This window comes from Gekko japonicus, unplaced genomic scaffold (assembly GCF_001447785.1).
Source record: "Gekko japonicus isolate JY-2015 unplaced genomic scaffold, Gekko_japonicus_V1.1 scaffold627, whole genome shotgun sequence".
NCBI classification, from domain to species: domain Eukaryota; kingdom Metazoa; phylum Chordata; class Lepidosauria; order Squamata; family Gekkonidae; genus Gekko; species Gekko japonicus.
In genome coordinates this window covers 561,061-574,363 of record NW_015173142.1, presented here as the reverse complement: position 1 = coordinate 574,363, position 13,303 = coordinate 561,061, and the positions used below count along the sequence as shown (strand labels likewise).

The window sequence follows — 13,303 nt, the reverse complement described above, 5'->3', positions numbered from 1 at the left end:
TGGAGCTGCCGGGGGCTCTGGCCGTGACTCCTAGCACTTCTGGCACTGCTTCACAGTGTCTTCTATCTGGGCATCTAGTCCTGGCCACCATACATAGCTCCGGGCCAGGGCTTTCATCCTTACTATTCCGGGGTGGTGCTTGTGCAAAGCAGTTAGTACGCTGCTTTGCAGCGGTTGCAGAATCACCACCCGACTTCCCCACAACAAACATCCCTTGTGGAATGACAGCTCATCCTGGTGGCCAGCGAATGCCATGAACTCGGAACCCATATGACCTGCTGGCCACCCCCTCCCCACCCAGTCGAGGACCCGGGAGAGAATGTGATCCTGGGTGGAGTGGTGGGTAACCTCCCTCACCTGTACCAGGCGATCGGGCAGGTCTTCCAAGAGGGCGACGTGATGTGTGGGTGCGGGGTTGGAGGAGGGCAGCAGCAGGCAGCTCAAGGCGTCGGCATGGCCCATCGCCTTACCAGGGCTGTGTACTAGCGCATACTGGTACCCCACAAGAAAAATAGACCAGCAAAGTACCCAGGGGGACAAAAACTGAGGGGTTTGGTGGTCCAGGGTGAGCAAACCCAGCAAAGGCTTGTGGTCAGTGGCAATCGTGAATGACTGGCCATAGAGGAAATCATGATTTTTTTCACTCCGGCAACGATCGTGAGGGCCTCCTTGTCTATTTAAGTGTAGTTATGCTTTGCGGCCAACAGGGTGCAAGAATAGTAGGTTACAGGAACCTTGCAGACGTTGGCCAGCCGGTGACCCAGGACCGCCCCCACCCCATAGGGAGACGTGTCACAGGCCAATACCACGGGCAGGGACTCGTCAAAATGGGTGAATACAGCATTGGAGATCAACAAGTCCTTGACCGCCCAGAAGGCAGTGTTGTGACCAGGACCCCAGACCCAAGGGGACTGCTTGTCCAAGAGCCGGTGCAGCGGCTCTGCGATGGCGGCCTTGTGGGGGAGGAAGGAATGGTAGAAATTCAAAATCCCCAGGAAAGCCTTGAGTTCTGCCTTCGAGGAGAGCGAGGGGGCCCAACTGATGGCGCGTATTTTCTCTTGGGTAGGGTGGATCCCTTGGGTATTGACTGCAAACCCCAGGAACTCCACCTGGGGCACTCCCAGGATGCACTTCTCCCACTTCACCTTTAGCCCAGCGTTGGCAAAGCACTCGAGCATGGCCGCAAAGGTCTCGGACTCCAGAGCCACAATGAACATGTTGTCAAAAAATGGTTGGACTCCTGGTATCTCTTTAAGGAGGCAGTCCATCAGGTTTTGGAAAATACCCGGCACCACGCTCACCCCAAATTGCAGGTGCCGGACCCTGAAAGCCCCCCTGTGCTTTACAATAGTATGGGCCTCAGTTGAGGCATCATCAATCGGCAGCTGCTGGTAGGCTTGGGCCAAATCCAGCTTGCTGAAAACCCTAGCCCCCGCCAGGGAAGCCAAGACTTGGCTGACCACCGGTACCGGGTACGCGTGGTCTTGCAGTGCCTTATTGATGGTGCACTTATAGTCCACGCAAATGCAGATGTCCCCATTCGATTTAAGCAGGGTGACAATGGCGGTTTCCCAGCGGGCATGCAGCACCAGTTCTAACACCCCCTGTGCAACCAGGCGGTCCAGTTCGGTTTCTATCTTTGGCCAAAGTGCTATCAGGGCCCGCCTAGCCTTTATTCTGATCGGCCGCACCATGGGGTCAAGGTCTAGGGAAACAGAGGGACCAGAGTAACGGCCAAGCATGCTGTCAAAAACTCCCGGAAAGTCCCAGGAGACCGTGTCAAATGTCTGCGGTTGTACAGAATTGACGCCCGTCACAGTAAAACCCAAGGGCCCAAACCACGCAAGTCCCAATAGGCTAGTTAGTTTCCCTTCTACCACCAGCAATTCTAAGAGTCTGTCAAAGTCCCAGAACTGCACCCTGAATCTGCCCCAGCCACAGGGTTTTTCTGAAAGACCCGCAGAGACAAACCCCGTGGCTTTTCCAGGAGGGCTCCCCCCCGGGCAGAGTTTTTGTAGAGTCTCTGCCAAAATAATGGAAAAGGAAGAGCCCGTGTCCAATTCCATGCATCAGGGGGATCCCTTGATTAACACAGTCACATGCATCATTAGGGACTTCAGGAGGCAAATTCAGTATCTGGTGCTGGTGGTGGTTGATGGTCAGGGAGTGTAGGTCGAGGTCCTCCTGGTGTGTCGAGGCTGCCTTCCTGGTTCCTCAGGAGCAGCAGACACGGGCAATGTGGCCTTGCTTCCCACAGGTCTGGCAGACGGCATCGCAGAACCAGCATGTCTTGCATTTGTGGCCATCCCCGCAGTTGGCACAGGCCATAGAATGACTGGCATCCCGGGACGCTGGCGTAGTAGGTGGCGGTCGCTGATTCTGACAGTTGGGTTGTCTGACTTGCAGTACCTCTCCCTCGTCTGAGTCGTCTGTTGCTGGGGACATGCGGTGAGTGGAAGATGGCGGGTGGCCGTGGTGAGAGCCCTCAAATGTGGTGGCCATTTGCAGGGCTGTGTCCAGCTTGAGGCCCGTTGTACCCACCAGCTTGCAGCGGAGCTTGGCATCTCGGATGCCCCAAACAAATTGGGTCAGCAGGTTGTCTTCGACCTTTTCAAACTCGCAGTCCACTGCTAGCTGGTGGAACTCAGCCATGAAGGCAGAAGCCATCTCACTGGGCTTCTGAAGGTGAGCCTGGAAGTTCATGCGGTTGGCCAGCATGGTGGGTTTTGGCGCATAGTATTTGGTGAGGGTTGCGATGATCTCCTCATAGGTGTTCTCCACAATCTTCTTGGAGTCCAGGAGGCTCTTGGTGAGGCGGATGGTGGCCACTCCACACGTGCTGAGGAGTAGGTCCCATTTCTTGCCTGCGTCGGTGACCTCGTTGTAGGTGAGGAAACTCATGAGCTGGTCTACTCACGATTCCCAGAACTCGGGGTGAGTGGGGTCGAAGACCGTGAGGTGTCCTGGAGCGACAGCCATGACTCTCGAGCGGAGCGGGGAGCAATGTCCTGGGGAGCGGGGCACATTGCGGTGCTGCTCGTGAGCAATGCAAGGCACGGAGTCCTGCAGAGCGGTGCTCGATGCTGGGCTGTCGGTAGAGTCTGGCTCACTCATTGAGATCCCACCTTCGTCGCCAGTATAAAGTACTGAGACTGATGCATAGCGTAGTGAATTCAGCTCATACTTTATTATAGATGGAAGAATAAGAGATACCTGTGCCGGCTCACAGGCCAGCTTATATTTGCAACTCACACTACATCCACACACACATACTCGTGATTAGATATTTACAGTGCAACCCCAAGACGCTTCTAGGTCCCCAAGGTCGCTTCTAGGATCCTAGCTTCCCCATAGGTGCACGCTAGGATCCGTTTAGGCTATTGTCTCTGGAAGTGAAGCTCAGGTCCTTAGCTTGACCGCATGTTTGCCTGACCACGTGGGCGGGTTTCCCCAGGTACACAACAAAGAGAATATAAATTCAGAGGCCACAATACAGGTGCATTTCAGCCCGCTGAAGGCAAAGGGCCTCATAATGCCTATGCCTTACTGTAGTGATAGTCAGTGGCTCAAGAGCCACATGGGGCTCTTTGGCATGCCACCTGTGGCTGTTCTGAGCAGTATCCCCAATATGGCCCCTGCCTCAGGTTTTAGGATAGTGGGCAAGGCCATTGTCTAGCAGCGTTTGTGGTTCGCAAGTGGTTTGTACCTTGAAACAGCTGCTGCTGGAGGGATTGGAGGATGGGTAAGCTGCAAGCCTACCTGAGCTGCAAGCCCTGTGCTAGAAATGGAAGCAAAATGCCTCTCCTCTCCAAAAATCCCGCTAACTTTCTTCACAGCCTCTGCACTCTCAGTCCAGCCTTCAGACAGTGCTTGGAGAAGAGCAAGCTGCCAGCCACAGGGAAGAGAAAGTAAAACCACTAATGTCAGCACTGAAGACACCCAGGAAACAAACATGCTGGCCACAGTGGGGCCAGCTTCATGGGACTTGCTATTCTCCAGGCACTAGGACAATAATACTTTCCAGCCTGAGGTGCTGTGCTTCCTGTGGAAGTTAAAAGGTGGAAGTCCATCCCCTCACTCCAGGTACACAAGGGCTGGCTAATGTTCAGTAGTGAGTGGGAGAGATACCCACATGTGCAGAGGTACTCTGGTAATGTAAAAAAATGTTTATTGTTATATATGTAACAAGTGGTGACCTGCAATACTTGTGGGGGGATCCCAACCCCCTCCCATGGCTGACCCTGGGCCCACTCTGATTCCTGACCTACAATCACTCACTCCCAAGGCTGCCATGGCTCCTGGCCTCCACTGTTGGCCCTGGTGTGGCTCCTTGCCCCTCCCCACTCTCACTACCACAATGTTACACCAACTGCTTTATCTACAGCAGAGGCTAACTAAATTTAACGTGAGTCCTGGCTAGCTATACCAAGGTCGTGTCTGAACCCAGAGTTCCAGTAATTGAGACCACACGGGTGTTTTTCCAAAACAGATAATATTTTTACTGAAGGATATCAAAGTCACATACACACAAAAACATCAGTCTCACTTCAAGTTTCCTTTAGAGTTACAGAAATAAAATAGTTTAGTTACTTAGGAGGTAGGTAGGTAAATTGGTTTATACTCGCCTGTTCCAGAAGTCTTGTCTGTTGCAATGGGAATGGGGTAGAAAGTGATACCTAGGGGTTTAAGCTAAATCACACTCGCTAGAACCAGCTAAGCAAGTATGGACCTCTCTGGCTGCAGTTCCAAGAGATCTTAAAGTAGACAAAGGGATTGTTGGATAGAAAGCTGGACCTTATAGGTAGTAAAGAAGATAGAGGCCGTGGAGAAGAAAGATGGCTAGCAAAGACCTAGGGTTTGGGTCTTCACTTTTATAGTTGAATCTCCAGGTGGGTGGCACCTTGCCAAACTGTAATCCCACCTACGTACAAGTCCATCCCATAGCTTCCCTTATTGGTGCATGTGAAAAGGGGCAGGTATTCTATGGGTTGGGTCAATATTTGAAATACTACGCTCTTATCTCATGGAATACCATCTGGCTAGGTGTGAAGTCTTGGCTTCCTGCATCCTCTTTGAAGTACAGATGAATCTTGGCTTTCCCAGGCCTACAAGGTACCATCAACAGGAAATGGCAATTCAGATGCATATCAGGTCCGTGTTCTGCGTGACAACCAGTCTCTTCAGTAATGGGGGAATTTCTCCTTCTTGGTTGTTGCCTCTGCTCACAATGGCTAACATGTGCTTCTCCTTCCCATAATGCCTTGAGCTGAATGTGTGCAAGCTACATTAACATAAAATGCAGGCAAGTGTTCCCTATGTGAAGGCTCTCACAGTAGGTGATGCAGACAGCTTTCTTTAGGCTCATGGTATACAGATATGTGTGCACAGTCCATGTGTTGCGTGTGTATGAGATATAAAACCATAAATTAGTCCATTTCTCAACAACTAGGTCCTGCACAGTTCCCTGCCTCTGCCATCAGGCCTGGCTTGGCATCCTGGCTCCCCCATCATTGCTGCCTGATCATGGCTCCTGCCCTCTTCTGCTGGGTAGATTGTAGCACCCTGACTCTATCAGTTTTAATACTGGGCCCAGCACAGTTCCTGACCTTTGCTGCTGGGCTTGGCTTGGCTTCCTGGCTCCCCTACCATTGCCACCCCTGAGCCCAGTGTGGCTCCCAGCCTCTGCCAGCAGGCCCAGTACAGATACTCCTCCTATTGCCACCGATGTTCCCAGCCTCTGGCAGCAACAGAGGAGGTGGGTGTATTGTCAGAGAACACACTTTTTCTTGGGTGGATTTAAACCCTTCAATGAATTTTTTTATGTTTTCAGATTTTTCTGCAAACCTAGGGTGTCTCCCAAGTCTGCAGATGTATCTCTTTTATGCCTTTGTGTATCCACAGATGATGCCACACTTGACTATTAGATATAAGATATTATTATAATAAGATATGCTATACAGTAGTCACATGGAGTGCTCTGGTTCTCTGCAAAGCTGTGGAGACACCTAGCATGGGACAGAAAAGTTACAGGACAACTTCCTTCTCCTTCTGTCCCAGGCCATAAAGACTTCCTATAAAAGGACATTGGAAGACATCAAGGTTTAGGAGTCTAACCTAGCAGTCCCAGCTTCTGACGGTAATATTCACAGAAGCACCCTGTGTGTTTCCCCCACCCAGAGCACTGGCATAAATCTGCACATTGTTCTCTCTGGGACTACTCTTCAACTTTATCATTTCTTTTTCTACAGATGTTTCTAAGAAGCCCTTTAGTCCCATAAAAATCTTGTCTGCATTCCCTTCGCATACTGGTTATTCTACAGTCCCACCTATCCTGTTAGCCAAATTGCCTTATTTCTTAATAAATGTGGGGAATATGAATATTAAATAGCAATAGGCATTGACTATGGGGCCAATAACCTATGTATACGGGAGTCCGTTTTTCCAGATCTCAGAAATAGACACTGAGTACTAAAGCAGTGATTTCTTTACTAGAAGAATTCTCACACATACAATATAAAATCAAGCACACACACACAATACAGATCTAGGAATTCAGATAGAAAAGTACAGAGACAGTTGCATTAGAAGGAGATATCGTTGGTTGGGCAATACGTTACCTGTCCAATGCGATGAGTTGATTCTGCAGTGAAAAATAAGGAAACTATGGGAAGGGGATTGTGAGTTGGCCAGCAACACATGTGAAAGGTTCCAAACAGCACTAAGAATGGAACCAGCAAGTTAGGGTAGGAGTAGGAAGGTAAGAAACGAGAGAGAGAGAGCAATGGGATGGTGCTCTCCTTTTATATCCTAAAAGTAACCTCAGGCTGATGCCTCCTTGGTCACATAGTCCCCAGGAATATACAAACAAATCTAGCTGTTAATGGGTCAGGAAAAAGGGATTAATTGTTGGGCAACTGAAATAATGGTTGACTAATAGTGACACCTCTTAGTGGGATGGATAGAGACAAAAGGGAAAAAAAGAATAGTAATGTTCCAGTCCCATAACCAGTAGTCGGTCTTAACAATCCGATTATTAACAGTGGCATTATGTGGATGGGTGGCTGGAGGACGTGACTGCTTGTCAATCTCCTTATTGAGTACGTTCTTTTGTTTAGGTTGAAGAGGAGTACGTGCTACATCTCGTGATGTTAATATGTAAAGGGAGGGAGATGCCTGCATGCTGGAGAAGAGACTTTTTCATGGCGTCTGTACAGGAATGTCCTGGTTCCCTGTGCAGAACAAGGCTTCTCTTAGTGAATTGCTGCTGGTTCCGTGTATCACTGGGTCTTGGAGGCTGGTTTGCCTTCTGGCATGTTGCTGCAGAGGTGCAGGTGCGAGAGGCATCAGGTATTCCATGGGCCCATGTCTGGCTTGGCACGTTGTTTCAGAGCAAGGTTTTCCTTGGCTGGGCACATGCCTACATTCCAGTAGAGTGGCATTGTCTCATGGCTACTGTTCAGTCCATGCCCTGGCACACTTGTTTCACAGTCCAGCTTTGCAGTCATAGTTCATAGCCTTTATAGATGCTGTATAAGGTGGCAGCATGGCAGCAATCCCTCCAATGTAACTGTGCCAGAAGTGTAAAATAGCCTGATACACAATTTTGGGAACAACATATTGTAGAATTTCTGAACATGTGTTCTTGTTTTCCCTGCATTGGGCAGGATATTCCTGAAGGGTTACCAGTTAACTTTCAGCTGTTAGACAAAAGGCAGAGATGAAAGGCATTCCCACAAAGTATTTGCAGACAACTACATTTTAACATGAAATAAGAAATATTTGCCTGTGTATTAGTAGAGAGTAATACCCTGACCGAAAAGCATTTACTAGGATGTAAATTGCATAGAGTTCAATAGGATTTATTTCCAAATAATTTGTTTAGGATCAATATATGTGCTGCGTAGCATATTGCTATACTACAGCCTGAACGACAAACAAACAAATGGTTTTAGTTCTATAACAGGTAGGCCTTTTAAAAATATAAAATACACACTTCTGTGTACACTCATATCAATGGAATGACTTTCCCATCATAGCTGGAGTTACTATTCAGATGGAAATACAATATGGGAGCCCTCTGCTGGACAAGATAAAAAATACCCCTCAGCTTCCTCTGCTGTTATTCCCAAGTGAGGGTTTGTAAAAGGATTGGTTTTTGACAAAAAAATGGAAGCAATACTTCATTACTTCTGTGGTGGTGCCAGTATGACCCCGATTCTAGAGGTACTCAGGCCTAAGGTCTGGCTGGCTACAGTGAGTCAGACTGGAGCAACCCATAGATCTGTAGTGTAGCAGGTCAGAGGGTGACTCTCAGGGTCTCTTCCAGCAACACGTTCCTTCAACTCTGGAAGGCAACAGTTCTAGAAGCTCTACAGCATAGGGTGGCATTGAATAGGCCCTCTGGTGTCACCTGTCTACCTGGCCAAAGAAGCTTCTGGCTTGTTGCAGGAGTTTCCCAGCTGGACTTGCCTGCTCTTTCATGTTAAATGGTCCTTATTTTCTCCTACCTGTCCCTGGTAAAACACTTTCCATCTTTTGACTTTTTCAGAGATGCTGCAGATCCATGTCCAACATGTTTGTTACTAGAATGTTCATACATGTGTGTATTAGCTCCCCCATCCACCCCATCCTACCATTAGCTCCTCCATCCACAAATGTCTTCATTACATTAATTAAACATTGTTAAATATGTTTCTGTTGCAGCTGTTCAATAATGATAAGTAACTCTTCTCTGAGGTTGTCCCTAACAGTGAACACTGCAGTTCATTTCTCTAACCAGCAGACTTCATAATTCTGGGAGCCATTGCAGAGCTCATAGTTTGAGGCCCTGGGTGCCTATTGGGGTACCATGCCAGGGGGTGTGACTGCCAAACAAACATAGGACAGGTAGGGAAAACCTTGTGGAAGTAGTGACAGTCTTGCAGTGTAGACAAAAATGAATTATCTAAATCAATTACATTTCAATAAACATGCCTATCACCTACATCTGTGGGTGAGAGCCTCTGAGACAGTGAAATATAAGATAACTTGATAAGCAAAGTCTTCTATCTTTAGAAGGAAAGACAGTCTCAAAAAAGCAAACAAGCAAGTATGCTCTTAAGTTTCAGTTCCACCGATTTGCCCTGTCATACAAAGTTTTAGTTACTCAATCAATCAAAGCTTCACACCCTACAAATCTTTCCAAGTCATTTCTTGGGACAACAATCTGACCTAAGGACATTTCCATCCAGTCATCTGTCAGCTAGGCCTTTCTCAAGCCCTGGCTGCCATGGGAGTGGGGTGACCCTGGGATGTTAAGTTTCATTTCAGCTGTGGCTCCTATGTTTCTATTATCTCTGTATGACCTTCAGTGCCTGGTGTAGTCTTTCTCTTGGGAAAAGTAGCCCGTTACTTTGGTGGGCTTCTACCTGATCCCTGATTGGCCCTGGGCCATCACAGGTCCTTCTTGAATAATGTATGTCTGTTTGCTGCACACACTTTTCTTCAGTTCTAACACAAAACGGTTAAGATATCTGCATATGCTCAATGTCTCAATAAACTTACTTCTTTGAATGAAAGCTGTTGGGAACTGATTGCTGCAGGAGTCTGACATCATCAGGCTCTGAGTCATTGTAACATTCTACAAGGAAGGGAATCAGTTGCTGATGCTACGAATTCAGTACAGTGCTGTTGATCCCCAGGTCTTAGTCGGGGATAATAGAAACCTTCATCCTCTATTCAAGGCTGTGACTAAAGGCCACTTTGAGAAAGCTCCTTGCACCCGGCAAAGTGAAGCAATCCATGTCTTTTATGCTTGTCAGTGTGTGTATGTATCTGAGACCTGGTTATGATTCTGAATTAACTGTCAGGCTCACTATGCATTTTATAGTTCACCTGCCATAGAGGAAGGAAGAGGGGGAGAGGGGTGTGAAGACCGAAATGCTTTTGTTTTCCTAAATGCTTTGATGTACCAGACACTGTGTCACAGAGACCTGTTGTTCTGCTTTATTTCTGTAGAGGGGTACATGCTTAGTGGGGGGGGTAGTTGACTGTTCTTTCTGGTGGACAAACACCATGGGGTGATTGGGTCCTGATCTTTAGTGCCTTTGCTTGAACACAATATATCTGCAATCTTCACACTTTCACCGTCAGTCCTAACAAAGCTCGTGTCCAGTATGGTATCTATCAATGTCTCAATAAACTAAACTTTCTTTGAAGTGAATGGTGGTGAGGACTGATTTAACCAGGATTCTGACATTACCATATTATTCTACTATTATGAAGCCACAGGCATTCAGATTTCTGATCGGTTGGTTCTAGATCTCTACACTCCAAATCCTACTGTACTGTCTATTGGATACCCCATCCTGTTGATCATACTGACTTATTCTGCATAAATTGCCTTGAGTGACAAGGGCTGACTATACATAACAGAAATAAAATAATTTTTTCAGTGGCTCTGAAATAATATTGCTTATGGACTGAGAAACTGCCTCTCTGCATACTGGACCACTGCCTCCCAAACATTTTACAGGTCTGCACACAAATTTTTATTACCCTGCAGGGCAAGGAGCTGCATATCCCAATTATATTTCAAATAAATTACAGTAATCTAGGTGAGTTTCTGTGAGGAGGAGGAGGAGGAAAAGAAGGAGGAGGAGGAAAAGAGTTGGATTTATACCCTGTCCTTCACTTGGAGTCTCAGAACAGCTTACAATCTCCTTCCCTTCTTCTCCCCACAACAGACACCCTGTGAGGTAGACGGGGCTGAGAAAGCTCTGAGAGAACTGTGACTGACCCAAGGTCACCAAGCTGGCTGCATGCAGAGGAGTGGTGTTAAGTCCGTGCTCAACAAAATAGCCAGAGAGTGATTTCAGCAAAACTCAGGTTTATTTCAGCTCGACGATCAACTTCTCTGACACGGTACAACATCTGATAGCCCGAACCAACTTTCATTGCAGTGGTTCGGTATTTAAACATTCCGGGCTAATGTAGCCACACCTACTATACAATTCTCAACCTATCAGGTTATTCGCATACTTGCCCAATCACAAGTGTTCCCACCACAGACAGTTCAAATGTGATTGGACACAATTCTTTCAGCGCGAATCCTAGCCGACGTCTGAAGCTTAGCATAGCTTCTCTATGGGATGATTCACACTTCATCCTCATGCATTCAGGGCAGCATCTGAATACATTACAAATCCCTCCCCCCTAAGCAAAAACACTCATGAACAATCGTAATCACTTAGGTAGGTGGGTGCGCGTCGAATCCTCTGAGACCTACGAGGTGGACTGGCCTCAGGGCACATTTCACTCAGTGGCACTCCGCTTGACTCTGGGACCTCAGAGTCAGGAACATTCCCGTCCGTTCCAGTGGGTCCCAAGAGTAGGGGTCTGCCCTGCCTCTTGCCCAGTACTGTGGCCCTCAGGTTCGGCAGTACTCGCCTCCTCTAGAGGTCGTGGGAAGTCCTCGGGGTCTGGGGACTCAGTTGGCAGCGCGTTGGGACGGTCAGTTGCCCACCGTTGCCTCAACTGGTCTATGTGCCTACGCCACTTGCGACCATCTGCAAGCCGTACCACATACATTCGTGACCCAATAACATCAACAATAGTGGCTGGAAGCCACGAATGACCACTGGCATAGTTACGAGCATACACTTGCTCACCTTTTTCGTATATCCGGACCTTCGGACTTTCGCTTGGCTGATGTGGTTTCAATTCATTAAGGTCAGGATGCAACCTGTCTAACAGCGTTGCTAAACGGCGACCCATTAACATCTCGGCCGGGCTGCGACCGGTCGCCGAACATGGGGTAACATGTTGTCTTAACAAGAATGAAGCAAGTTTCACCCCCCAATCACCACATACCAGCTTACTCAAGGCTTCTTTAGTGGTCCTAACCATTCTTTCCGCCTGGCCGTTCGAGGCCGGGTGGAACGGGGCGGAGGTTATCTGCCGAATGCCATTGTCATCTAGAAACCTTTGGAACTCCTCTGAGGTAAATTGAGTTCCGTTATCACTCACCAACACGTCCGGCAGCCCGTGGGTGGCAAAAAGGTGCCGGAGCACATTGATGACGGCCCCGGAAGTGGTAGAGTGCATGTGCACAACCTCCAGCCACTTCGTATATGCATCCACAATCACCAGAAACATTTGCCCCTGGACAGGCCCCGCAAAATCGAGGTGGAGCCTCGACCAAGGTTTCCCGGCTGACTCCCATTTTTGCGGAGTAGCGGTTGGTGGTTCAGGCCTAGCCTGTTGACAGGGTTCACACACTCGAACCCAATCCTCGATTTCGGCATCGAGCCCGGGCTACCAGACATAGCCACGGGCTAGTGCCTTCATGTGGACCATGCCTGGATGGCCCTCATGTAGTGATTTCAGCACATTCTGCCCTAGTGTTTTGGGCACTACCACCCGGTTTCCCCACAGTAAGCACCCTTTAGAGACAGACAGCTCGTTTTGGCGCGCTTTAAAAACTCGGAACTCCGGTTCCACAGCTCCCATCGGCCACCCCCTCCAAACCCAGTTTAAAACTCGGGAGATCACAGTGTCCTTAGCCGACACAGCGGCAATGTCTCTGGAGGTGATAGGAGCTTGAGGCAGTTCCTCGATCGCCAACACCGAGCTGGCTGGTGCAGGGTCCAAGTCCTGGCCGGGCAGAGGGCAGCGACTCAAAGCGTCCGCATGTCCGATGGCTTTGCCCGGCCGGTGCTCCAGATCATAGTCGTAGGCCGACAGAAACAAGGCCCAGCGAAGCATCCGGGCTGACATTATGTTTGGGAGTTGCCGGTCCGGGGCAAAAATCCCAAGCAAGGGCTTGTGATCAGTCACAAGAATGAACCGCCTCCCAAACAAGAAATCATGAAATTTTTTCACTGCTGATACCAGTGCCAACCCTTCTTTGTCTATTTGTGCATAGTTCTTTTCGGTATCAGACAGCGACCTCGAATAAAACGCGACGGGGGCTTCCCGTCCGTCCTCCATTACATGGCTGAGCACAGCCCCCACCCCAAACGGAGATGCATCGGCGGCCAGAACTAGCAGCTTCTGATCGTCATAGTGGGTTAAGACAGCCTCGGAAGACAATAAAGCTTTAACACCTTCAAATGCCCGTTCCTGCTCAGGTCCCCACCGCCATTTCACGTCCTTGTGCAGGAGCGCATGTAATGGTGCCGCCACCGACGCCTTGTGAGGTAGGAAGGTGTGATAAAAATTGAGCAGTCCGAGGAAGGACTGCAACTCTTTTTTATTACAGGGCCTCGGTGCCTCTTTTATAGCCTTTACCTTATCATCGGTGGGGTGCACTCCATCCCGGTCA

General features: G+C 48.8%; 1 protein-coding gene across 1 annotated transcript in view; it reads right to left on the bottom strand.

The window, feature by feature from the left end:
• Window positions 1-7,679: 7,679 nt before the first annotated feature.
• The window catches only part of LOC107119720, a 17,264-nt gene continuing 11,640 nt past the window's right edge, over window positions 7,680-13,303 (bottom strand). Inside the window, exons 5-7 of the mRNA XM_015422293.1 lie at window positions 12,664-13,289; window positions 12,007-12,141; window positions 7,680-7,697 (exon numbers count right to left, since the gene is read on the bottom strand). Coding sequence (XP_015277779.1) covers window positions 7,680-7,697; window positions 12,007-12,141; window positions 12,664-13,289 — 779 coding nt within the window. The remainder of the gene's footprint in view (window positions 7,698-12,006; window positions 12,142-12,663; window positions 13,290-13,303) is intronic.